This window comes from Lampris incognitus, chromosome 15 (assembly GCF_029633865.1).
Source record: "Lampris incognitus isolate fLamInc1 chromosome 15, fLamInc1.hap2, whole genome shotgun sequence".
Taxonomy (NCBI): Eukaryota; Metazoa; Chordata; class Actinopteri; order Lampriformes; family Lampridae; genus Lampris; species Lampris incognitus.
In genome coordinates this window covers 18,266,284-18,293,130 of record NC_079225.1, presented here as the reverse complement: position 1 = coordinate 18,293,130, position 26,847 = coordinate 18,266,284, and the positions used below count along the sequence as shown (strand labels likewise).

At 46.0% G+C, this 26,847-nt stretch overlaps 1 protein-coding gene across 4 annotated transcripts in view; it reads left to right on the top strand.

Moving 5' to 3' along the window:
- Positions 1-26,847, top strand: part of stxbp5a (syntaxin binding protein 5a (tomosyn)) — a 134,661-nt gene that overhangs the window by 46,727 nt on the left and 61,087 nt on the right. For all 4 annotated transcript variants that reach the window (XM_056294696.1, XM_056294694.1, XM_056294695.1 and 1 more), the window contains exons 3-5: positions 6,383-6,464; positions 8,823-8,923; positions 19,502-19,636. In XM_056294696.1, the coding sequence (XP_056150671.1) occupies positions 6,383-6,464; positions 8,823-8,923; positions 19,502-19,636 (318 nt within the window). The remainder of the gene's footprint in view (positions 1-6,382; positions 6,465-8,822; positions 8,924-19,501; positions 19,637-26,847) is intronic.

Here is a 26,847-nt window from a genome sequence, read left to right as displayed (position 1 = left end):
CTACTTCAGGTTTATTGTGTGTGTGTGTGTGTGTGTGTGTGTGTGTGTGTGTGTGTGTGTGTGTGTGTGTGTGTGTGTGTGTGTTGGATTGCAGATTGTCTGAGGGGAGGGAGATGAGGTTGTATATATATATATATATATGTGTGTGTGTGAGTGTTCATACATTTGCTTGCATAAGATTTCATTTCAGTATGTGTGTGTTTGTGTGTAACCATTATATTCATGAGGGAATGTGTGTCGCATGGCTTTGCAGCCTCCTCTCTCCCCATAGCAAATTCAGTGCTATGTGAATTCTTCGCTGGGGGTGTGGGGAAAGAAATCTCCCAAATGACATAAATAAGTCATGGAAACACTTAAAGGCACTTTGCATAGATTTGCAAACCTCAGAAGATGATGGCATGTGTCTAAAGGGACCCCTGTCTTTTTTGGACGGCGGTATTAAACAGCTGCTTGCAGGGATGCGAGTCTGTTCGTTTTGTTGCTATGCAACAATTGTAACACGTTTAATAGAAGCGCAATATAGCTTTGCTCAAGGTGAGACACCTTTTAACTTTGAGAGACTTGTGCAGTGCACTGTTGAGATGTGACGTTCATCTCAGACATGGAGAGGACGTCAGCCTTCAAGAAGGAGCCCGGGGGAGTATACTACTAGTCCACCACCCTGTAGCCCAGTGTTGGTGTGAAGCAGTGCCTTCCCCTGACATGTTTCTCAACGGGTCTATTTGCTTTTTTTGGGGGGGGGGGATTTTAACCCCCTTTTTCTCCTCACTTGTATCCAGCCAATTACCCCACTCTTCTGAGCCTTCCCAGTTGCTGTTCCACCCCCTCTACCGATCCGGGGAGGGCTGCAGACTACCACGTGTCTCCTCCAATATATGTGGGGTCGCCAGCCGCTTCTTTTCACCTGACAGTGAGCAGTTTTGCCAGGGGGATGTAGCACGTGGGAGGATCATGCTATTCCCCCCAGTCCCCCCCCCAAACAGGTGCCCCAACTGACCAGAGGAGGCGCTAGTGCAGCGACAAGGACACATACCCACATCCGGCTTCCCACCCGCAGACACGGCCAATTGTGTCTGTAGGGACGCCCAACCAAGCCGGAGGTAACATGGGGATTTGAACTGGGATCCCTGTGTTGGTAGGCAATGGCAGAAACTGCTGCGCTACCCAGACACCCCCTCTAATATGCATTTTTAAGGCATGTTTGGGATGATGCAAATCCTTCAAAAACTTTCTGTTTGAGCATGCAAAATTGTATGTTAAATTTGTAAGAATTGGGTGGCAGCTTCTCGGTGTGCAGAAGGCCAACATGCCTATTTAGTTGAGGAGGAATTATTGGTTCCTCCTTTTTTCACCTTTCCATTTTGGGCAATTAACATAACTTTAATTTACAAACAACTTACAATGATATACTTGAATTCACCCAAAAAGATTAGATTAGCCAACATTACAAGCAAACAGAAACAAGAGAAGCAAACAAGAGGATTCACTTCCAGTGTGGGAAGATGGCTGCACAAATTCTGCTGATCCGGGGAGGGCTGCAGACTGCTTCTTTTCACCTGACAGTGAGGAGTTTCACCAGGGGGGCGTAGCTCGTGGGAGGATCCCGCTATTCCCCCCAGTCCCCCCCCCAAACAGGCGCCCCGGCCGACCAGAGGAGGGGCTAGTGCAGCGACCACGACACACCCACATCCAGCTTCCCACCTGCAGACACGCCCAATTGTGTCTCTAGGGACACCCGACCAAGCCGGAGGTAACGCGGGGATTCGAACCGGCGATTCCTGTGTTGGTAGGCAACGGAATAGACCACTATGCTTCCTGGACATCCCCGAAATAAATAGATTTAATGCAAAATCGCAACAATGAGCCTTGACAATTTCCATATCTCAGCATTTCCTATCGCTGAGTGTTTGAATATGAATTGTTTGAATGTTTGCTCTGAGAAGCATATTCATGTACTAAGTTTTTGCTGCAAGTGGGGCTTTAATATAAATGTCTTTTGTTGTACATTTTCTTTGGATTATTGCAGTTTTCATATTTTACTGTAGATTAAAAAATCGTAATATCAAATGGCAATGTGTATAATATGGTGATATTTGAAAAATTGCAATATGAGTTGAAATGGCACAAACTTATGATTTTATTACCATATTGAAAGGTACCTGCTGCTTCCCAGCCCTATTAGGTTATCCATGTAAAAGCCCCATCGCAGGCAGACACCACCTGATATATACAGCACTTGTGTCCTCTCTTTTCTGAAGTCATTTCATCATTTGCTTCATTATTATTCCCCTTTTTTAATCTCTTCCCCATTTGGCTTAATTGCAATTTCTGGTTCATTCGTCTCCTTATTTCTGCCCCTGTTTCTCTTTTTCTCTATCCACCTCTCTTTCCTTCTGTATCTCTTGCACACTTTTGCTGTGCACAACTGGCTTTCTCTCCCATCCCTGTCTTGGATTCTCTCCCTCCGTTTGCTCCTGTCTTCTCAGCTCTCTCCCTCCCTCTCCCTGTCTCCGGCTGTAGGGTGGCGAGCCGGCTGCGCCCCGGCATCTGCCCCCCTCCCTTGCAGGCTGATGTATGACTGGGTGGGTTTGACGTCACTCGCAGCCGGACGTCATGCAACTCGCTTGCTCGCAGGCTTGCGCTTTCTGGTGCTTTCTTTCACCGCATCTGCCTTTTTCCTCTCCTCCTCCTCCTATTCCTTTTCTGTTCATGTCTCGTTCTCTCTCTTACTCCCTTTAAGGATGTCTCTTTCTCTCTTCTGTATGAAATCTCTGGTGGACTCCATCTCACTGTTTCTCCTTCTCATCCTCTTTTTTTCATCAATCGTTCCATTCCTCTGGCTCTTGCTTAAGCTCATTTGAGCCTCTCCTTTCCTTTCCTCCATCTGTCCTGCTCTGTTAGTTTCTGGACCTTTCCGCTACCATCTCCTGTCATCTACTCATCCTCTCTGTTTACTCTCAGTCCTGTCTTGCTTCTGCTTTCCTCGTCCCTCCCTCTCCTCCTTGCAGTCTTGCCATCCATTATGCACACACAGATGCACACGCACATGGATGCAGACACACGTACAAACACAGCAGCAGAGCGTGCATCAGGCCAGCAGACAAGCAATGGGCCAGCCTTGCTGTCAAGTGAAATACATTCCTGCCCCTATTCAAATACATTGGAGCTCATGCCATTCTTGGAAAGCATGGTTCCCTACCCCTCAACACACACACACACAAACACACACACACACACACACACACACACACAAACACACACACACAAAATCACATCTCCTAATTTACCAAAACAAATTCCATTCTGACAACTTCACTTTGTATGATGCCCAGTGAATCACCTTTGTTTGTCATGAAAGTTGCCTGTGGCTGGAGCAAAAGAAATTTATGAGAAGCGATATATAAAAAGGAAGGGGGAAAAAAGCATATCAGTCGAATTTGAGTTCTGAAGTAGCTCGAGGAAGTTTCATCGGACTTGACAGGACGTGAAGATGACCCACTTTTCGACTCCTCTCTTTTCTGTCCCCTCCCTCTGCCTCGTTCCCCGTCTTGCTGCCGACTTCGCCTGTGGTCAATCTGTCCATTGTTACGTGGCATGGGCGGTTAGCTGCGTGATGGGAGGGCAGAGTCCTCCATGGGTCTGAAACAAATTGAGGGACGTGCTCATCGGCAATTGTGACACATTTCCCGTTTGAGTGTATACCCTGCAGGTGGGGTCAGTGCCCTTTTCAGCAACGCTGGGTCACGTTTGTCAAAATACTGTAAAAGACTGCAGCAGTGGCAGCTGAGATGCTGAGGAACTTTTGTTTTTTGGGAAATTTATTTCGACTCGACAATGAGGAATCGCCACACGTCTTTAGATAGAGGGACAAAGACTGGATTTCAAGAGATAATCCAAATGGAGAAAAAATTTTTTTTTTAAAGGTGTAACTCTAGGCATCTAGGTAGCATAGCGATCCTCCTTTGCCTACCAACACGGGGATCGCCAGTTCAAAACCTCGTGTTACCTCTGGCTTGGTCGGGCATCCCTACAGACACAATTGGCCGTGTCTGCGGGTGGGAAGCCGGATGTGGGTATGTGTCCTGGTTGCTGCACTGGCATCTCTGGTTGGTCAGGGCGCCTGTTCGGGGGGGGGGGGATAGCGTGATCCTCTCACGTGCTACGTCCCCCTGGTGAAACTCCTCACTGTCAGTTGAAAAGAAGCGGCTGGCGACTCCACATGTATCAAGGAGGCATGTGGTAGTCTGCAGCCCTCCCCGGTTTGGCAGAGCGGGGTGGAGCAGCGACCGGGACGGCTCAGGAGTGTTGGGTAATTGGCCAAGAACAACTGGTGTGGGGGGGGGGGTGGAACTGTTTTCTTCAAGTGTATTTTCAGTGTATGTAATAAGAGGAATACACAGCAAAGGGACTCCTTTGCCTCTTGATTTATTCAACCTTGTGTTTTTCCATTGGGTTGAATGTCTTGCGTAACACAACAAGGCCAGCTGCATTTGTAGGATAATTGCTGTGACAATACTCTCTTAAAGAAAGTAGGCAAAAGTCAGTGTGCGCTGCTTTGAGTTCGTTTTGAAAGCATTTTTTCCCTCCTTGTGACAATGCCTGTGTCAATGTGTGTGCGTGCTTTATGATAATGTGCTTTTGGGATGGCCGCCTATTTTGAGCAAAGGCAAAGGGAGCAGTATAAAAAGCACAACCTTAAATCCTTTCCTCTCTTTTTTGTAAGATGCCAGAAGATTTTGTTGCCAGGCAATTCTCGCAAAGAGTTTTCAATTAAGTCGCATCCAGTTACTGTTCCTGGGACCAAACCGTCATGCCTAACTCCCCACAGGGGGCCGCTACCATTACTTCTATCTCTCTGTCTGCTGCTCTCTCTTCACCCATGTCTCTATCTTTCTGCTTCTCTCTCTCTCTTTCTCCATCACTTCTCTCCTCTCTGTCTATCAGTGGGTGAATATTGGCTTTCTACTGAAGGCAAAGCTCCTGAGTCACCAGATCATTCAGCATCATTTCATATATTGCTGTTGTGACTCTGACTGTGATTTGAACGCATCATTTTGTTAGATTGTTTTTGGTGTAGACACTCCCACACATGCACGCATGTACACAAATAATGGTGAGCAAAAATAACATCCCCAGGGTGTTGCACCCCTTTGTGTCCCCTCATGACCCCCCTCCCCCCAACCCAAATTCCCCACACCAACCTAAAGGATCATGTGTAGGATGAATAGTTATAATCATTCACTCTCCCCAGGAGAGGAAGCTTATTATTCACAGCCCTTCCCTCTGTTTCTCTTTTTTTCTCTCCATTTTTTCCAGCACCCATCCTCCCGTCCTTCTCTGCCCATATTCTTTATCTTTTATCGCAGTGGTTCGTCTCTATCTAGCTGCACCCCCCTCCCCACCCGACTCCCCCACACACTCCCTGCTCTCATTTTTTCCTCATCGGCTCTGATAACATCCATCTCATCTCTGCTGATTCCTCTCCCATGTTTTTGAATCGCTGAATCTCTCTTTTTCATACTTGTTCGTTCACTGAGCACACAGTCTCTGGTTAGTTTTTTTTCCCTTCTCTGCAATCTTGTCAATGTTCCAGTGAGACTTAATATATTTATTCATGTTAAACCCATTTGATTTTTCTTCTGTCCCAGCTATGTCCAATACCACACTGTTAGATCATTCCTGAAGTCACCGAGACAGCTAATGGCTTGTGTTTTCAAATGAACCTGAATATCATGATAGTCATTGCTGTTTTTCTGGGGGGTTGGTAGTGGTGGTGCATCATCCTCTTCTTCTGCATTTTGCATTGCTTTTGATGAGTTGATAAACCTGCATTCATGAAAAACTATGTAAATTCAATTGTCCTGTTTACACTGTCAATTTTCATTACCTACGCTGTAGGTACACGTGGGCTCCCTAGAGGAAAGGCCACCGTTGGGCCTGGTGGCATATTGAAGTATAAGCACATGTGACCATGTCAAGTGGTGATGAATAATTACTCATGTTTCTTACATTCAAGAAAGGAGTATACTTTTCAGCCTGTAGCTAGTGAGAGGGGTTCAGGCGTGCAAAATGAAGACCTCGGTTAGTATTAAGTGATGAATACATTCAAGCTCTGTTGGTGGACCATGGAAAGGTCACCACGGATAGTCCAGTTTCCTGCCCAACAGGGAAATTATGTTGTGACCTTTTTGTCAGGTGTACTGGGGAGTAATTGACCTTCAGACCCTAAGGCTCTTTTGCTGGGGTTGTTAAACACACACACACACACACACAACCATGTAATTTAGGTTGGTAACTGCCAAATAATTACTTATTTGTACGCCTCTCTTGCTCCAGTAGTACGTTCCTACAATGGTACTTTCCTTGACAGCAAGCCTATCAGGTTTGGTCGTCCGGGTGTGGAGTGTTACTGTCAGCATGAGAGTGGATCGGCCGTCATCCAGCTACAGTTCCTCATCAATGAGGTAGGTCATGGTGGCAACACCCGACACAAAAGATGTCAGAAAGTGCAGAGACAGCACATTGCTTTAATGCTCCCCTAAGGTGTTTACTGTCTCTCCCAAAGCCAACCAGTAGTTGCATTTAGAGGAGTGAAACTGAGAAAATGGGGATCAATTTGAAATTGATCACCTGCCCCTTCATAGTATTTTTGGGTACCAACACTGATTTTATATAATTTAAAAAGCATTACATACCGTTGCTTTGATCTTTTTAGCATTTATAACGCACATATAGTAGTTACTGCTTTTTTCCTGTGAAGGGCAGTATGTGGAAAACATACTGCCAGTGAATATATACATCCTGAAGTCACATTCTATAACCCTCTTATACAGACGATGGTAGATTTGAATGTTTTCTTCTCTACTCTGACACGTATCGATGCATATTCGTATACACCAATCATCCAAAACATTAAAACCACTGACAGGTAAGGGAATAACAGGGATTATTTCGTTACCGTGGCACCTGTCAAGGGGTGGGATATGTTAGGCAGCAAGTGAACAGTCAGTTCTTGAAGCTGATGTGTTGGAAGCAGGAAAAATGGGCAAGCGTAAGGATCTGAGCAACTCTGACAAGGGCCAAATTGTGATGGCTACACGACTGGGTCAGAGGATCTCAAAAACAGCAGGTCTTGTGGGGTGTTCCCAGTATGCAGTGGTCAGTACCTACCAAAAGTGGTCCACAGAAGGACAATTGGTGAACTGGCGACAGGGTCATGGGCGTCCAAGGCTCACTGATGCCCTTGGGGAGCGAAGACTAGCATGTCTGGCAGAAGAGCTACTGTAGCTCAAATTGCTGGAAAAGTTATGATAAGACAGGTGTCAGAACACAGTGCATCGCAGCTTGTTGCGTATGGGGCTGTGTAGCTGCAGACCGGTCAGAGTGCCCATGATGACCTCTGTCCACCACTGGAAGCGCCTTCAATGGGCATTTGAACATCAGAACTGGACCATGGAGCAGTGGAAAAAGGTGGCCTGGTCTATGTATCACATTTTCTTTTGCATTATGTGGACAGCTGGGTGTGTGTGTGCATCATCTATCCGGGGAAGAGATGGCACCAGGATGCACTATAGGAAGGAGGCAAGCCGGCAGAGGTAGTGTGATGCTCTGGGCAATGTTCTGCTGGGAAACCTTGGGATCCTGGCATTCATGTGGATGTTACTTTGACACGTGCCACCTACCTTAAACATTTTTGCAGACCAGGTAACCCCTTCATGGCAATGGTATTCCCTGATTGCAGTGGCCTCTTACAGAATGATAATGCTTCCTGCCACACTGCAAAAATTCTTCAGGAATGGTTTGAGGAACATGACAGAAAGTTCAAGGTGTTGTCTTGGCCTCCAAATTCCCATTTTCAATCCGATTGAGCATCCGTGGGATGTGCTGGAAAAACAAGTCCGATCCATGATTGCCCCATCTTGGAATTTACTGGACTTAAAGTATCTGCTGCTAACCTCTTGGTGCCAGATACCAGAGGACACCTGCAGAGGTCTTGTGGAGTCCATACCTCGATGGTGCAGAACTGTTTTGGTGGCACAAGGGGGACTTACACAATATTAGGCAGGTGGTTTTAATGTTTTGGCTAATCGGTGTATATATTTTCATGTGCTCACACACACACACACACACACTCTCTCTCTCTCTCTCTCTCTCTCTCTTTCTTTCTCTTCTCTACACTGCTGTGAATGGGCTTAGTCATATAGCATAGTCTCCCCAAGTATAAATTGAGACTGACTGTAGAGATTTCAAATTGGGAAGACCATCCATTACTGACATTATCAACAAATATTGCTGGCTTACCATGAGTGTCTTTGGGAAAATAGACAACTGGTAAAATCTGATTCAGAGGATGTTATCGATACCAGTGCAGAATTCAATCTATAACTGTCACTGAAGTGATTTGCTACATAGTATATGCTGAATACAGTCTTGCTTAAGTCTGTGTGTGTGTGTGCGTGTGTGTGCGTGCGTGCGTGTGAGCATGCGTGCACACATGCTTGTATTTATGCATACAACTGTGACTCAGCAGCTTCAACAAACCCTTAGGGTAATGGGATTTTTCTGCCTCCTACACACACACACACGCACACATATAAACATATATACAACCCATGAATCATCAGTGACTGTGGAATTAGCTCCCTGCTCTAAAATCAGCTGCATTTGCTTGAGAATCAAGACAAGTAAAGCTTGCATATACCGTGTTCATAGAAAAGATTTGCGGCCTATGGATATTTGATGCCTCGTACACTATACAAGACATGAAAGCAGGTACTTTTCTCTATAATGCATTAATTGTAATCTGTCTTCTTGTATGCCAGGGGGCGCTGGTTAGTGCTCTGGCAGATGACAGTGTCCACCTGTGGAACCTGAGGCAGAAGAGACCAGCCATTCTCCACTCACTCAAATTCAACAGAGAGAGGTAAGAGCAGAGTGGAAGATAAATACCCGTGCAGGTAAACTGTTGGCTAGCTCCATGTCCTCATTTCTCGACCACTATGTCCTCTTCTCCATATCTCTATGTCTCTTCTTCTCTCTCTGTGCACCACTTCCTCTATTCCTGTCTCTTGTCAGTTGCATTCTTACACTGGTAATGGTGTAACATGAGCTCCGCAGATTATTGCCTGGTTGAACTGTTTAATTTTCACTGTCATGCTTTACACAAACAAAAGGCATTGTTCAGCAAATATGTGCAAAGGCGTGTGCATGCCTGCAAGATTCTGTTGGGCAACAGAGTTTGCACAGTTGCCCTGGGTACTCCCCCCCCCCCCCATCTATTTACACTCCCTCTTCGCTCTGCTTTCCTGTCTCTCTTGGTCTCTTGCCAAAAACTCATTATTTAGGTCAGTTGCCCCAATGACGCCTCACCATCACTAGGGCACAGGTGTGACCCTACCCAAACACCTGAATGTCACACACCAGCAGGCTGTGACATAAAGGCACACGGGCACACACACAGACCCAGAAGAGATGGTGTGTGAAATTAAAACTTCCCAGATTTTGATTCAGAGAAGGATTATTATGGAGGACGAAATTCACTTTTCCTTCAAAAATAAAGTGTATTAAATCATACAGCTGAAATCTTGAGGTATGGAGACAGTGCTGTGTAGGCTGGTATATGCTCCTCACTCATTGAAATCACCATAAGTAATGTTTTCTTTTTAGTATAAGTGTCAATAGAATAAAATGGCTTTATGTTATGGGCAAGAGAGAAGTTTGCGGGTTTCCCATGTACAAGACGACTGGGGCATGCAGAATCACCCCACCTCAAGGAAGGTGGCATTGACTGTCTCCTCCAATCATGGACGCAGGGATTACCCATCGTGGCCAATCATATCGTTGGCTGGTGATCTGTCACTGCAAAAAGTGGGAATGGGTTAACCGTCAGAGCCAATGATCTGAGGCAGCGTTGATGTGACCGACAGGTGGCCAGCAGCGCCTTTTAGGGCGGGAAGTGTTCTCGCAGAGGTGCTTGACCGCCTGTGACATTTAGCGCACGCCACCATCCACAACACAATCTCCCCGAGTCATAGCAGCGGGGGAGTGGAGTCGGAGATGCCACAAAGTCACTCAAGACATCATTGGAAGTAGAGAAGGAGGAGAAAAGGCAGAGGGACATGAGGGAGGAAGAGTGGAGAATTTGAGAATGGGAAAGAAGGAGAAATGAGAGAGGAAAAGAGAAAAATAAGGAGGAAGTGAAAGGAGAAGGAGGAAACTAGAGTGAGAGAGAGAGAGTGTGTGTTTGAGTTTGATGTAGGAGGACACGTCCCAGTCCTCATAGCCCCCCTGATGCACATTGATGTTCTTGGAGGAGGTGTGTTGGGGTTCAGGCCTTATCCAGACACATCAATAAAATGAGAGAAATGGGGGCAAATGCTTTGGCATCACAGGCCAAGCGACATCGCCACTTGATCAAGGCACAAGATGTCATGGCTGTTCATGTCTGGCCTGCTGAATTCATCTGAGAGTTTTGACTGTGTTGTATAATGCTTATCACTGCGCTATATGCAAATACCAGCACTTCCCATGCAAGTTACACCTTTTTTTTCCAGCAGCGAAAACGGAAAGCCCCCTCAAGTTAGAATCATAAAGACTGTAGTTTTCTCTTGACTTACTGACACGTCAAGTGATACGTGATATTTTGCGGTGGTCTTTGACCACTCCAAATCCCAGCACTGCATTTAAAATGAAGCAAGACTTGCCAGCGCTGTTAGGTCAGCACATTCACCAGCACAGCCTGACAAAAAACAAGGGTGAACTTGAGTTTGAACCATTGTTCTAGTATCTGTTAGTAAAGGTGTTCTGCAATCTTGTTCTATCATATCTGCTTGTTAGCCGCAACAATTTCACTTCCTTTTCAAGTTCACTGCTATTTGCCTTCCTTTCCGCCTTTGGCTGCTAAAATGAAGATGTAAAATGTTTTGTATCATTTCATTTTTCCTGGAAAATTCACATCACACAATAGCCATTACAATAAACAACTGCAAATGCATTCATGAGTTGGATAATCCTGGATAAGCTGTTGTCCTAAAGGAAAATTCTGGGTTTTTTTTTATAACCTGGGTTATATTTCACTGACCGGCATTGTTTGGTTTTGGTCAGTAAAATGTTACCATGGCTGATACGCACAATGGCAGAAACTACGAAAATAAGACCCAGGTTGTTAAAAAAACAAAACAAAACATAACATGGGGGCATCCGGGTAGTTTGGCGGTCTACTCCGTTGCCTACCAACACGGGGATCACCGGTTCGAATCCCCGTGTTACCTCCGGTTTGGTTGGGCGTCCCTACAGACACAATTGGCCGTGTCTGCGGGTGGGAAGCCGGATGTGGGTATGTGTCCTGGTGGCTGCAGTAGCACCTCTTCTGGTCGGTCGGGGCGCCTGTTTGGGGGGAGGGGGAACTGGGGGAGAATAGCGTGATCTTCCCACGTGCTACACCCCCTGGCGAAACTCCTCACTGTCAGGTGAAAAGAAGCGGCTAGCGACTCCACATGTATCGGAGGAGGCGTGTGGTAGTCTGCAGCCCTCCCCGGATCAGCAGAGGGGGTGGAGCAGCGACCGGGACGGCTCGGAAGAGTGGCATAATTGGCCGGGTACAATTGGGGAGGAAAAAAAATCCATAAATGAATAAAATAAACAACTTCAAATGCATTCATGTTTTGGATAATCGTGGATAAGCTGTTGTCTTAAAGGAAATGTTTTTTAAAAATTTTTTTATAACCTTATTATGATATTTCACTGACTAGCTTTGTTTGGTTTTGGTCAGTAAAATGACACCGTAACTGATATGCACAATAGCAGAAAATAAGACACAGGTTGTAAAAAAAAAAAAGTCCTTTAACTACACCAGTGATAGAAAGTATCAAAAAAGGAACTCGGTTTACAATAAATTGTAACATTGATGACAGATTACACGGATACTTTGTAGATGTACTGAACCAGTATTAGCCTGCTTTCACCTCTTCCCTGGTCCACACTGTATCCATCACAGACATATGTGTCGGTTAAGCTTTTAATGTTAATCGAGAGTTGCGGCTTTTTTGTTCTCATAATGGAGTCGTGTCTTCCAATTATGCCACACCAGATGCCGTGGCTTTGTAGCCGTCACTGCAAGCTGCTGTTTCTGTTTGCAGTTCTGCTGTGCGACTGCAGCACCGTTTGCTTGTGCCAACCCAAAGCAACATCCCTGAAGACCAGACTCCACAGCTAATAGGACCCTCTGTATTTTTCACTGCACCAAACAGGAGCCAGAAATGCCCCGCTCCCTGATCAGCTCTCAGAAAGAGCTCAATCTGGCTCAAGCGCCTGAAAAACAGCTTTCAAATGATCCCTTTTCTAGTTTAGTGAGATGCAAGCCCGGTACCCAAAGGTGGTCTTTTTAATTGGTGGATGTTTTCTGTTTGCGGTCGATCGGTGGGATACGAACAATATGGCGGGGGTTAAATGCCATCGGGTTCTTTAGAGACTCGTGGTTCAGAGTGCTGTTGTGGGAGGAAAGGAGAGGTTACTGCGGGAAAGCCGAGGATCAGACTAAGTGGTGTGTTTCATGGTACAGACACGTCGCAGGATTGAATCAGACAGATCTCGAACTGCTATAAAAATCACCGCTCGCCATCCTACACTCTTCTTCCTTCACCTCACCTCTCCACCCTCCACCTGATTTGCCCCCCCTTTCATAGAGCTTGGCTTTAAATTGTCATGTTTCTGGGGACAGCGGAAAAAAAAGGCTATCTAATGAGAGGCTGTGACAACAGCACCATGATAGAAAAAAAAAGAGGATGTAACAAAACAGCTGGTGACAACCCAACTTGAAGCAATCCCAGACAGATAAACAAACGACAGCAAAAAGTCCCCGGGAGCATTTTATGAGAGGATTACTTGATTCCAATTATGATTTTAAAATCATGTGGAAAAGTTTTTGCAGCTGCTGCAGATGGTTTGGGTAGGTGCCACATTTCACACATCAGAGGACTGCAAAGAGATGGCATCAGGAAAAACATTGGAAAAAAAATGTTCAGTCAGAATGTTCAATGACATCGGCAATTATGCAGCCATATTTATATCTTATGTTTATATTCACATGACTTTTTTTTTGGATTCTGCACTGAAGTTGCATTATACAGTTGTGGGCTTATTTTGATTATAATGAGCTCCAATTTCTGCAGTGATGTAATGTCGGACAAAATGAACCGTGGTGTAATATTACCAGTACTCAGACAACAGCACTTGCACTGAATAGCCATGTAGCAGATATGTATACAACTCTCTTACTGGTATTTTTTTTTCTTGCTAATATCTCTGTCAGCATTATAAAGTTTGTCATTTAGGTCAGACGGTCCAAATGTCCGTTATCGGAGGAGTCCCCGTTACACGTAATAGTTAACATGGCTAACATCGCGTCAGGCCAGTATTAATAAAGGCTCACAGTTTGTTCAGTGGCAACCTTAAGAAGATATGTGTTTTGGAGATGGGAACATGCCTGCAGAGGTTGAGGTCAGCGTCATGAGCTTATTTCCTGTTTTGCTTTCTAATTAGTCCTGCGTTCCAGCATCTATCTGTAGGTGACTGAACATGGTGAATGTGGGCTACATTCCAGCATTGCAAACAGACTTCCCCACCCCCCATCACTGGTTAGAACTGGGGGTTGATGGCGGAAAGCAGCGCTGCAGAAAGCCCGCCGGCAGCATTCACTCTCGTCGCATTATTGGTGCTTTGGTAGAGGAGGGAAAGGGGTTAGAAGGAGGAGTTGAGACATACTGGGCTCCAGCCAGAGAGCAATGAGTCAGTCTGTAGGCTGGAGTGTATGGAGGGGAAGGAGAGGCTGGAGGGAGTGGGATAAAAATCCTGCCTAGTCATTCTGCCATCGGGGGGGGGCTCTCGTCGCATCCTAGCCACAGAGGAAGGCGTAGCAGATTTGGACCCTGTCGTCAACATAAGGTGATATAATGGGAGATAATGAGGTGGAGGAAGAGGAGGAGGAGATGTGGCACAGACACACACACACACACACACACACACACACACACAATCCGACTAACAGTTTTCGTCAGAACAGCTTACTAGTCCACTTTTGGCTATGTTTGCTTTAGAGCGAGTCTTGGAGCCGGAGTCTCCTTGTAAACCCCCTGGCGAAAGATGACTCGCCATGCCTGCTCCAGTATGTTGGTATTTCCATGTCCCATGTCTCAAAGACATCAGGAAGTTGACTTAGATGGCAAGCTTTGCTTTTAATCATGAGCCCTGCACAAACACACAGATTGTTTGTTGAATACATATTAGGTGTGTGTGTAAGTGTGTGTGTGTGTGTGTGTGTGTTTGTGTGTGTGAGAAACGGAGGAAATGATTGTGATATTTTAATTGGAAATGTGTGTGTGTGTGTGTGTGTGTGTGTGTGTGTGTGTGTGTGTGTGTGTGTGTGTGTGTGTGTGGTTTAATTCAGGGTGCATTTATGTAGTCTGTTATCGGTTTAGACTTAATTTAGACCCTGTGGTTAGATGTGGGTCTCTGGCCTCGCTGATTACCACAGACTCTCTCTCTCTCTCTCTCTCTCTCTCTCTCTCTCTCTCTCTCTCTCTCTCTCTCACACACTCTCTCTCTCTCTCTTACTCTATTTCTGTTTTTTCAGTCTGTTATAGTGTGGGGTTTTGCTAAATGACTATCCTGATGAGCATTATTTGATTTGTCTTCACTTTTCCTTCTGCGCACTCTCTTATTTTCTAATCCGTTAGTGTCATGATACATGAACAACTGATTTTGGGCAACACTGACGGGTAATTTTGGCAGCATCTAAATTACACAATTTTCTTTAATGGGTGTCTCATTCTTTAGCCATTGAATTTGTACTGTTTTCAAATTCCCAGTGATTTGCTATATCCATCTTAAAAGAACTTTCTTGTGTGTCATGACCTTTACAGAAGAGAACCAGATGGGGCCAGATGGGGATATGTTGTGTTTCATGAGCATAAGACAGACAGGGTGGCGCAGTGATTAGCGCGGTCGCTTCACAGCAAGAAGGTCCTTGGTTCGAACCCCGGGGTGGTCCAACCTTGGGGGTCGTCTCGGGTCGTCTTCTGTGTGGAGTTTGCATGTTCTCCCTGTGTCTGTGTGGGTTTCCTCCGGGTGCTCCGGTTTCCTCCCACAGTCCAAAGACATGTAGGTCAGGTGAATTAGCCGTACTAAATTGTCCCTTGATGTGAATGTGTGTGCGTGTTGGCCCTGTGATGGTCTGGCAGCCTGTCCAGGGTGTCGCCTGTCTGCTGCCCAATGACTGCAGGGAGGAGGCTCCAGCCTCCCTACGACCCTGAGAGCAGGATAAGCGGTTTGGATAATGGATGGAAGACAGATATATTTGGCCAGCATTAGGAAAGTATATTGGCTTTATCATTGATTAAACTTCATAAAAAGCAGATAAGGCTGCATAAATACATGTTCCCAACTAGAGCTGCAACTTGGGGCAGATTGATGCAAAGGACTCAGCCACACTGGAGACGTGCTGCAGTAGTCTTGTACTGCAGACTACTGAGTAGCTAAATAAGGGCAGTGGAGAGAGTATATAGTACCTTTTTCAGTGTTATTTGAGGGACGGGAGGGCTTTGCTTACTTCCCAACGCCCACATATCCCTAGTCTGAGTGGAGATTTGACCCGGTGATGGCAAACTTGTTTTTGCTGATTCTCTCGCAACCACTGCTCCATAATGTTGGATAACCCTCGTCAATGAGAGTATGACTAACAGCCAACATTAATTGTCAGAGCGAGGTCTGCACAAGGACAAACATCCTTGCGCAGGCATTGATAATGTTCCATTCATATGTATACTGAGCAAAGCTGCAGGTGCATGACAAATGAAGATTTCCTTAAGTATTCCCTTGTCTGCATTAATTTCATATGAATCACAGTTTCACATCCTTAGGCCATGTTGGAGTTAGCCAGAGTTGTGTTGCGGGGTTGTCATAGTGGAGGCAATGTGTTTGGCCCTGAGCCTGCAAGCTGGCTGCTGCCTCCATGTGTCGTGACCACTTAGAGCTGGAGAGTTCTTGGAGAAATGTCTTCACCGGGAGATACATGCACACATGCCAGGGGTGTACACAAAGACACAGTGGTGTGCCGTTGCACAGTGCAGCACACACAAAAAATGCACAGAAACTTGCACATACAAATACACACATGTAGGCACATATACAAACTGTGTACAAATTTGTTTAATTAGGCCCCCTGTTCTGCCTCCCAGGGCAATTGAGCAGTTATTTCATACATCGACACACAAACAAATAGCAGCAGCATTTACATACTGTACAACATACATTTACATAGTACATGCATATTTATGTACAAATGAAGTCCTTACTAGTAAAGACACACACACACACATACACACAACATGCATACATGTACACATACATAAACAAATGTACATATATGTGGACTTACAGGCATCCCCAGCCTACATTGAGAAGCGCATCTGTTGGTGCAGATGGGAGTATGACATAACATATTAAATCTGTCACATTCCACCTACTGAAAATAATGATGCCACTACCCACTAGCTGCCATAAAACGTCATCTTGTTCTTCGTCAGCCTCGCCATGACAAATCAGGGTTAAAGTTAAAATATGGGCAGTAGGGGGCATCCGGGTAGCATAGCGGTCTATTCCGTTGCCTACCAACATGGGGATCGCTTGTTCGAATCCCCGTATTACCTCTAGCTTGGTGGGGCATCCGTACAGATACAATTGGCCATGTCTGCAGGTGGGGAGCTAGATGTGTGTGTGTGTGTCCTGGTCGCTGCACTAGCGCCTCCTCTGGTCAGTCAGGCACCTGTTCAGGGGGGAGGGGGAACTGGGGGGAATAGCGGGATCCTCCCACGCGCAATGTCCCCCTAGCAAAACTCCTCATTGTCAGGTGAAAGAAACGGCTGGTGACTTCACATGTATTGGAGGAGGCACGTGGTAGTCTGCAGCCCTCCCCAGATCGGCAGAGGGGGGTGGGGAAGCGACTGGGGCGGCTCGGAAGAGTGGGGTAATTGGCCATATACAATTGGGGAGAAAAAGGGGGGGGCAATACGGGCAATAAGGGTTTATGGGTGGTTTAGAAAGGGGGTGGGTCCATTCGAAGATCCTGTCTGATTCCAGCTCAGCTGAGAAGCATATGATATACTGAAGTGTCCTCGAGCAAGAAGTTGGGTCCTTACTCTAATCTCCCTTTGAGTGGAGAGGTCAAGTGAAAGGGTTGCTTACATATGCTAATCCATACTTTATTACATTCAGCATTACTTTCTAATTGGCGACAAGCATGGGTGCCATTCCATGAATACGGGGATGGCATTCAGCACTTTACCTCTTCCCCTGTCCATGGGGTTAGTGGTTGTGTCAGGAAGGACTAAAATTTTGCCATATCAGTATGCGGATTGACAAGACCACACTGGATTGGTCAAGGCCCGGGTTAACAGGCCCTAATTGGCGCTGGGCCCTCACAGGGTACCGATGGAAACTATAAAATCTGCTGTGGCGACCCCTGAGAAACAGGGAACAAGCTGAAAGAAGAAGAAGATTACTTTCTATAAAAAGAGGTAGTGGGGTTAACATCAAGGGGTGGATGGGACATTCTCACCTGTTTTTTTTTTGTTTTTTTGTTTTGTTTTGTTTTTTGGTGCATCTGTTTTAGAGTGTCATATCAGCTATCCAGGCTTGAGTAAGTCAGTTCATGTACCCATGTTTACCAATGCATGCCTGTGTGTGTGTGCGTGTGTGCGTGTGCGTGCATATTATGCTTTTGGGCTATGGATTAGATTTGTGTCAAGCAGTCTATCGCCTCTCCTCATATCCATGAATATATTCATGTGGCACTGCAGAGCAATGGGGCAGAGAGACAAGATGTGGGTGTGTGGGTTTGTGTGTGTGTGTGTGGGGGGGTATGTGTGTGGTAGTCTGAAAGGAGCTGCTACTCTCACTGTTGCCCTGCAGCAAAAGTTTGAGATACACCCAGAGACATGCAAAGAGAGGAAAAGAGAGAGAGGGGGCACATATAGAAATAGAGCTTTGTGGAGGAGTATGAGATTGGTTTTCAGAATGGAGTGAGGGAGTGAAAAATGTTGTGGACACTATGAGCATAGAGAGAGAGAGAGAGAGAGAGAGAGAGAGAGAGAGAGAGAGAGAGAGAGAGAGAGAGAGAGAGAGAGAGAGAGAGAGAGAGGCACAAAAGCCAAACGTTATAGTTAATTTATGCTCAGTTTTTAAAATTCTGTGTGTACAGGTTTTGTTCATGCATGAGAGTTTTAGGTGTGTGTGTGGGGGGGGTGCGTCTGCCCATTCGTGTGGTAAATCCAGACATCATCCATTAGCTTTGTTCAGGTATCCACATCTTCACAGAAAAAAAAGGTTTGTCACACTGTGGCTGATGCCGCGGTGCCAGCGAAGTTGCGTAGTAAACGCGGCTCATGTTTGCTAAGAGCTGACACATCAAACTAACGATGCTCGGTACTCTCTCAGCAGTGTTTGGAAAGTGCAACTGCATTTCTTTTTGAAAGGTAAATAAAGGTGCCACTGCCGTGAAAACGGGTGGACGTAGTGTTATTTTTCCACCTCAGTCCTTTCCAAACCTTCCGCCCTCCTTGTCCCTCTCCTGTTGCAGTGGTGGTGGAGGCTCTTGGATGGGGAAAACCTTCTGATCAAACCCTTTTATTCTCTTTTATGCGTAGACTGCTGTTTCATGGAAGTCCACTGGGGTGTCTTTTAACATTAACGCTGATCATCCAAAACATCACCGGAGGTGCTGGGTGACCTTGAAATGCTAGCCAGATGAGAAGGGTTGAAGATAATTATTCTTGCGGTATATAGGACAAAGATGATGAGGATGAAAGTATATAATGATGGAAAAGGGGATGATGAATGATAGATGCTGCTAAGTAGGGGATGGTTTATAACCCACCATTAAACCCTAACCTGATGTATAGATGAGAGGATGATGGAAAAGATGGAGGGATGATGAAGAAGGAGTTACAGATGCTCTCTCCTTTTTCCTCATGTACAAATCTGAAGAGAGGGACCGGTTTGAGTGACTGAAACATCTCTTTGGTTTACTGCTCTCACACTCAGCAGCCCAAAGTTTATGAAGCGACTAAATAATCCTCTCAAAGTTTTGCATAATTTGTCTGTTGTCACGATGAAGTCAAGAGCAATTTGGAAGACGCACGCTCTAGCTCCCTCTCATGTTCTCTCTTACTCTCGCTTTCCCTGCCCATTTCTATTTCGTTCTTTTGCTTTCCGTGCCCATCTCTCATTCACTGTTTACCCCCCATTTCTGTCCGCTTTACATTGCTTTTAGAAAAAAAAAATAGTACATCCAATTGTACCGTATTGTACCGTACTGCTGCAGGAATCATCTGGAGTCTGTGTGGGTTGAAAATGACCCCGTGTGGTTATGTGATGGGTTTCCGAGTGTGCAGCCTTGCCGATATTAGCATTCCTCTAACGCCTCTCTCTCCTCTCCCTCTCCCCGTAGGATAACCTTTTGCCACCTCCCCTTCCAGAGCAAGTGGTTGTACATCGGCACGGAACGGGGCAACATCCACATCGTAAATGTGGAGTCCTTCTCGCTCTCAGGCTACGTCATCATGTGGAACAAAGCCATTGAATTGTGAGTGCCCTCGCCCATTACCCGTGCATTACACCTGTCGACGTTTCCCCCTAAATGCCCTCAGACGGACTTTGCTTTCGTTGTCTCGCTCTTAAAACACCATGTGTTTGTTAGTGCGAGGTTTTTAGACTTCTTTTGGCAGGTATCCTTATCCCTGGTGAGTCAGTTTCCTTCATGTCACTGTTCTTTTAATTCTACCTGGTGCTGTGGAAGAGGCACTCATGTAACCTGGAGTTTGATCCTGCGGCTCTAAAACAAGAGGATGGCAGCTTTACGTTGCATAATCAGATTTTTGCCTTTCATAAAGTTATTGCGGTTTGAGTGTAATGAGATCAGATGGGATCATTTGTCAGGCTAACGATTCTCAACACAATATCGGCGGCCAGGTAGCAAGGGACCTGTCGCTTTCCTGTTTCACTGGATCTGTCATAGTTTGACGGGCTCCATTTTGGTTCCCTGCTGTAGAGACTTAAATTATTCACTGGAGCATTTTGCTGCACACTTTTCCTTCTTCCTCCCATGTATGCAGGAGTGTGTGTGGGGGGGGGGAGTAGAGAGGGAGGGGGGTAGAACAGGTGTCTACCGAGATCAGTGTATGGTACACACAGACGTCTCGTCTCAACAGGGCTGGAGGGAAGAAAAGGAGAGAGAGGGAGAGGAGAAGCAGGGAGTGGGAGGGAGCAAAGAGAGGAGGGAGGGGAGCAGATCCAACAAGACGAGGCTTTTGCCAGAAGAAAAGGACACAAAGGAGACAGAATGTGACAGAGGAGAGGAATGGAGAGATGGCAGGGAGGAAGTTCAGATATCCAAGGGTTTAACTGATAGAAAATGGGTGAAGAGTGGGTAAAAGGGTGAAGGGATGGGAATGTGCGGGGGAGAAGAGGAAGGATGGGGGATGATTATGTGAACAGTAGTCTCAATATTTAGTGAGAGACTTACTCTTTGCTGAGGAAGATGAAGCGATTTCCACCTCCTCTTTGCCCCGTTGACATGTTCCCCATTTCTTGCATCTTCAGTCGACCTCCGCTGCTTCCCTCCTCAGGCGTACATCTCATGTCACCCTCACTTATTAATACTTCCCTGCACTGACTAGGTCTCACCTCCACTTCCAAGATGACCCATGTTCATACAAATCATGGAAAGCCATGAAATTTGAAAATTGTTATGGAAAATGTCCAAGAAGCAGATGACTGTAGTGAAATATAGGTTCACTATTGAGCTCAGCTACTACGAGATCAAGAAACATGGAATGGAAAATACAAAGGGCATTTCCTGGAGAAAAAGTATGGGCTAGCTGGAAGTGATGAAAGGTGGTTACAGTGATTTAGAAGGGTATTGTGAGTTTAAAGGTGAAGCCATCAATCCTTTCCACTGTAAGAGATTCAGAATATTTCACCGTTCATTTCTGTGGGGAAAATTCCTTTGCAAAAATGTTCAAATATATATATAAAAAAAAACCCCAAGATGACTTCAAAAATTGAGTATGTATGCACATCTCCTAAAGAAGCAGCTAGATGGGGGTTTTTTTTCTGTTTTTTTTTTTTTTTTTTTCCTTTGTTCCTCTCTTTTTCTCCGCAATTGGACTTGGCCAATTACCTTTTTGCCAAGACGTCCCACTCGCTGCTCCAACCCTTCTGCTGGTCCAGGGAGGGCTGCAGACTACCACATGCCTCCTCCGATACATGTGGAGTCGCCAGTTGCTTCTTTTCACCTGACAGTGAGGAGTTTCACCAGGGGGGACGTAGCGCGTGGGAGGATCACGCTACCCCCCCCCCCCAGTTCCCCCTCCCCCCAAACAGGCGCCCCAACCAACCAGAGGCGCTAGTGCAGCGACCAGGACCCATACCCACATCCGGCTTCCCACACGCAGACATGGTCAATTGTGTCTGTAGGGACACCCGACCAAGCCGGAGGTAACACGGGGATTCGAACCGGTAACACCCATGCTGGTAGGCAACGGATTAGACCGCTATGCTACCCGGATGCCCAGAAGCTGGATGTTTTAAAGTTTCAGCCATCGCTGTGTTAGTATGTGGGTATAAATTGGAAGTATGTGAGTACAAAGATTTGGAGAGAACAATGTTGTGACATTTTTAATTAAATAAAATTTAAAAAAAAAACAACTTCCAGCTAGCCCACAAAAGAAGTAAAATAAAAAGTCCCATGTAAAGGAGTCTAATGCCCAAAACTAGGAGCTATTTGGGATATTCCAATCCGGTATCTTGCAACAACAACAACAGCCATGTTTGGCCGAAAACTATTGGCCAGTGAAACAGGATTATAGTATACACTCAGTGACCTGAAAAATAGAAACCCAGCCCCTGCAGAAGAAGTGGGTCCTCCTCTGCCATCTGTATCACTACAGAAAGAGTAACATGTAACTGCAACTCTTTCCACACTTGCTTTGCATATGGATGGATTGTGGAGAATGGGTTTAAACACCTTATCAAAATACTATTGGTATTGCTATGTGAGAGGCAGCCCCTAGTGGATGAACATGGGAAATGTCGGATGGCCCGGGCCATAACAAGTAATCCACCGTCCACAGTACGACAGTTAACACCACAATACAATTTTGGGGTACACCAACCAATTTCACAATTTCAGAACACACAATGCATTGCACTGTTGCCTGTATTGGGCATAACAGCAGACAGCCATGCAAGGTACCTCTCATGTCCCTGGGCATTTCATTTCCTGCCAGAGGCATTTCTAGTGGGCTAAGAAATGTCAGCGCTGGACTGTAAATGACTAGAAAAATGTTTGTGTGGTCTGATGAATCCCAATTCCTCCCAAGTCTGCATAAAGACGGGAGGTTGATCAGCTGGCCCTCTGCTGCGGCCATAACAACCTGGAGCTAAACACACTCAAAACAGTGGAGATGACAGTGGACTTCAGAAGGAGCCCCCCAACACTGCCCCCCCCTCACCATACTCAACTGCACCGTGTCTGTGGTACAAACCTACAGATTTCTGGATTCCATAATCTCCCAGGACCTAAGGTGGCTATCCAACATAGACACAATCATCAAAATGGCCCAGCAGAGGATGTACTTTCTCCGCCAGCTCAGGAAGTTCAACCAGCCTCAGGAACTGCTGATTCAGTTCTACACTGCAATAATCCAGTCTGTCCTCTGCACATCCATCACTGCCTGGTTTGGATCGGCCACCAAACAGGACAGGGACAGACTACAATGGACAGTTAAGTCTGCAGAGAATATCACTGGTGCCAGCCTTCCCTCCATTCAGGACTTATACACCTCCAGACTCGGAGAAAAGGGCAGGCAAAATCACTGCAGACCCATCACACCCTGGTCACAACCTGTTCCAACTCCTCCCCTCTGGTAGGCGCTACAGAGCACTGTACCCAATAACATCCATCCTTCCATCCATTATCCAACCCACTTATCCTGCTCTCAGAGTGGGTCGCAGGGATGCTGGAGCCTATCCCAGCAGTCATTGGGTGGCAGGCGGGGAGACACCCTGGACAGGCCGCCAGGCCATGACAGGGCCGACACACACACACACACACACACACACACACACACACACACACACACACACACACACACACACACACACACACACAAACGCACACAGAAGTACACTGAGAGAACCATGAAACCGGAGTCAAATTCCATGTATGTGCAGACCTACACTACCGTTCAAAAGTTTGGGATCACCCAAACAATTTCGTGTTTTCCATGAAAAGTCACACTTATTCACCACCATATGTTGTGAAATGAATAGAAAATAGAGTCAAGACATTGACAAGGTTAGAAATAATGATTTGTATTTGAAATAAGATTTTTTTTACATCAAACTTTGCTTTCGTCAAAGAATCCTCCATTTGCAGCAATTACAGCATTGCAGACCCTTGGCATTCTAGCTGTTAATTTGTTGAGGTAATCTGGAGAAATTGCACCCCACGCTTCCAGAAGCAGCTCCCACAAGTTGGATTGGTTGGATGGGCACTTCTTTGAGCAGTTTGAGTTTCTGGAGCATCACATTTGTGGGGTCAATTAAACGCTCAAAATGGCCAGAAAAAGAGAACTTTCATCTGAAACTCGACAGTCTATTCTTGTTCTTAGAAATGAAGGCTATTCCATGCGAGAAATTGCTAAGACATTGAAGATTTCCTACACCGGTGTGTACTACTCCCTTCAGAGGACAGCACAAACAGGCTCTAACCAGAGTAGAAAAAGAAGTGGGAGGCCGCGTTGCACAACTGAGCAAGAAGATAAGTACATTAGAGTCTCTAGTTTGAGAAACAGACGCCTCACAGGTCCCCAACTGGCATCTTCATTAAATAGTACCTGTTAGAGCCCGTTTGTGCTGTCCTCTGAAGGGAGTAGTACACACCGGTGTAGGAAATCTTCAATTTCTTAGCAATTTCTCGCATGGAATAGCCTTCATTTCTAAGAACAAGAATAGACTGTCGAGTTTCAGATGAAAGTTCTCTTTTTCTGGCCATTTTGAGCGTTTAATTGACCCCACAAATGTGATGCTCCAGAAACTCAATCTGCTCAAAGAAGTGCCCATCCAACCAATCCAACTTGTGGGAGCTGCTTCTGGAAGCGTGGGGTGCAATTTCTCCAGATTACCTCAACAAATTAACAGCTAGAATGCCAAAGGTCTGCAATGCTGTAATTGCTGCAAATGGAGGATTCTTTGACGAAAGCAAAGTTTGATGTAAAAAAAATCTTATTTCAAATACAAATCATTATTTCTAACCTTGTCAATGTCTTGACTCTATTTTCTATTCATTTCACAACATATGGTGGTGAATAAGTGTGACTTTTCATGGAAAACACGAAATTGTTTGGGTGATCCCAAACTTTTGAACGGTAGTGTACATGGCCAATAAACATGATTCTGATTCCAGCTGTGCCACCATGATGGTAGACTCAAGGTGGGACATAAACAACATGAGGAGATGGAGCCATCCTACATGGTTACAAATGTACAGGCTGGTGGAGGAGGTGTAAATGTTGGGGGGCATTCAGCTGACATATATAGGATATCATTCATACCTGTAGATGGGGATCTTGATGCCAGAGCATACACTCATATTGTAGCAGACCAGGTTCATCCATTGATGGCCATCATGTACCCCCCCCCCCCACCCAATGGGATGATGGGTTCTTTCATCAAAGATAATGCTCCCTGTCATTGTTAAAGAATCACCAGGAATGGTTCCAAGGGACATTCAGGTGAAATGACATTAATGACCTGCTGCCACAATTCCCTGATATCATTCTCATTGACAACCTTTGGTATGAACTCAAATGCAGCATGTGTGGAACGGAGCATCCGCCTGGCCATGTGCATGAAGTCTGCATGGTCAGCTTTAACACTGGGACACCACAGAGCCCTTACTGAGTCACTGACATGACGTGGGGCAGCTGTTGGCAGGGCCAAAGGGGAGTGCAGCTGTCAAGAAAAAAAGTTATCAAGATAAAATGTACAAGAAACCTGACTCTCCCATAAACAATATTAAATTACACTCATCTTTTCTTTCTGTTTACTATTGACCTCATCTGTCACTCCTCATCATTCTCACACACAACACACTATATTGTTTGAATTTACTCACATCCTTGTTTACTGTCCGCTCCTGAACATCTCCTTTAACCCACAGAAAGATACTTAAACTCGTGACAGATTTCTTCATCCCTGCCCCTTTCGCTTTCTCACTCCTATTTTCTCTTCTCTGTCTTACGCCTTCCTTCATGGTTGTGTTACTGCAAAACCTACTTTGATATGTTGTTTCAATCATGCTATCTTTATCCATATTGTTGCTGTGCGAGATGAGTTTTGAAGAAATGGGTTTTCCATATCTACGTGTTAGTCCTCAATCCCAGGCACACACTAATTCTGTTGGAAATTGTGTCTTACTTGTTTACTGTTATCCCACCAATCAGCACAAGGGTGTGTTCTAGATGGTCTCTATTGTGTTATCTGTGTGTGTGTGTGTGTGTGTGTGTGTGTGTGTGTGTGTGTGTGTGTTGGTTTGCACATCCTTGCTTGCACGTAAGTGTTTCGTGTCTGTGGATTTCTTTGTTGGAAACCTGAGAGGCATTAGGTCTCTTTCTCTTGCTCCTCTTTCGCTCTGTTATTCTTTCACGGCCAACTGTGGAGATGCTCGGGGAGCTGCCTGTCCAGACAGCTCGCCTTCCACTCCCATTGTCCTCTTCTGATACTGTCATCAGAGAGAGATGAGAGTGGGTTGTTGAGACAACATGAAGAACAGGACTCAATATTTCACACCGTTTCAGATATATACTCATTTCAGGAATCAGGAACACATATATCCAACATATCCCAAAAAATAAAAATGTCACTGTCCAAGAGAGGGAACACAGCCAGGATGACTGTCGGAACTGCCAGTCTGCATGGGCTAGCAGTTAGCTTAGCCTGCACCGCTTCCTCGTCCTGTCAGACCACCGTCAGTGTTTCCTCTTCGGGCACAGCTAGGGCAGGGCTGTGGTCCCTGGGCCCACCGGACGCATCAGACCAGGCTCCCCCAGCCGATCCAGCGCCAGCTCTCCCAGCCAGACACCTTCGACACACCTTCCCGCTCTCCACACGACGACACCAAAAACACAGTCAACGTTAGGCGAGGCTGCCACCAGACTGCCCTCGGTGTTATCGGAACTGCCGGTCTGCATGGGCTAGCAGTTAGCTTAGCCTGCCCTGCTTCCACGTCCTGTCAGACCGCCCTCGGTGTTTCCTCTTTGGGCACAGTTCTGGGCAGGGCCATGGTCCCTGGGCCCACAGGGCGCAGCAGTCTAAGCTTCCTCCAGCTGATCCAGCTCCAGCTCTCCCAGCCATCAGATGAAGACACAAACCCAGATGCAGACGCGAACAAAGACACTGCATGGATGGCACTGGGTGAGGCCACTGCAAAGATAAGTTCACGCCGCCATCTTCCCATGCCGGTACTGGTTGAGGCCGCTGCAAACGTGAGTTTGCACCTCCATCTTCCCACACCGGAGGTTGCAGTTGCATACAAGCATGCACATAAACACATGCATGCACGTACACACACACAGACTCTAGCATGCGGCGTGTCATTGCAGGGTAAAACACCGTCTTGTAGACCAGCGTTTCTCAAACCTCTCCCGGCGGACCACTTGTCCTGCATGTTTAAGATCTCTCCCTGCTCCAACACAGCTGATTCAAATGATCAACTCGTTATGAGCTCCCAGA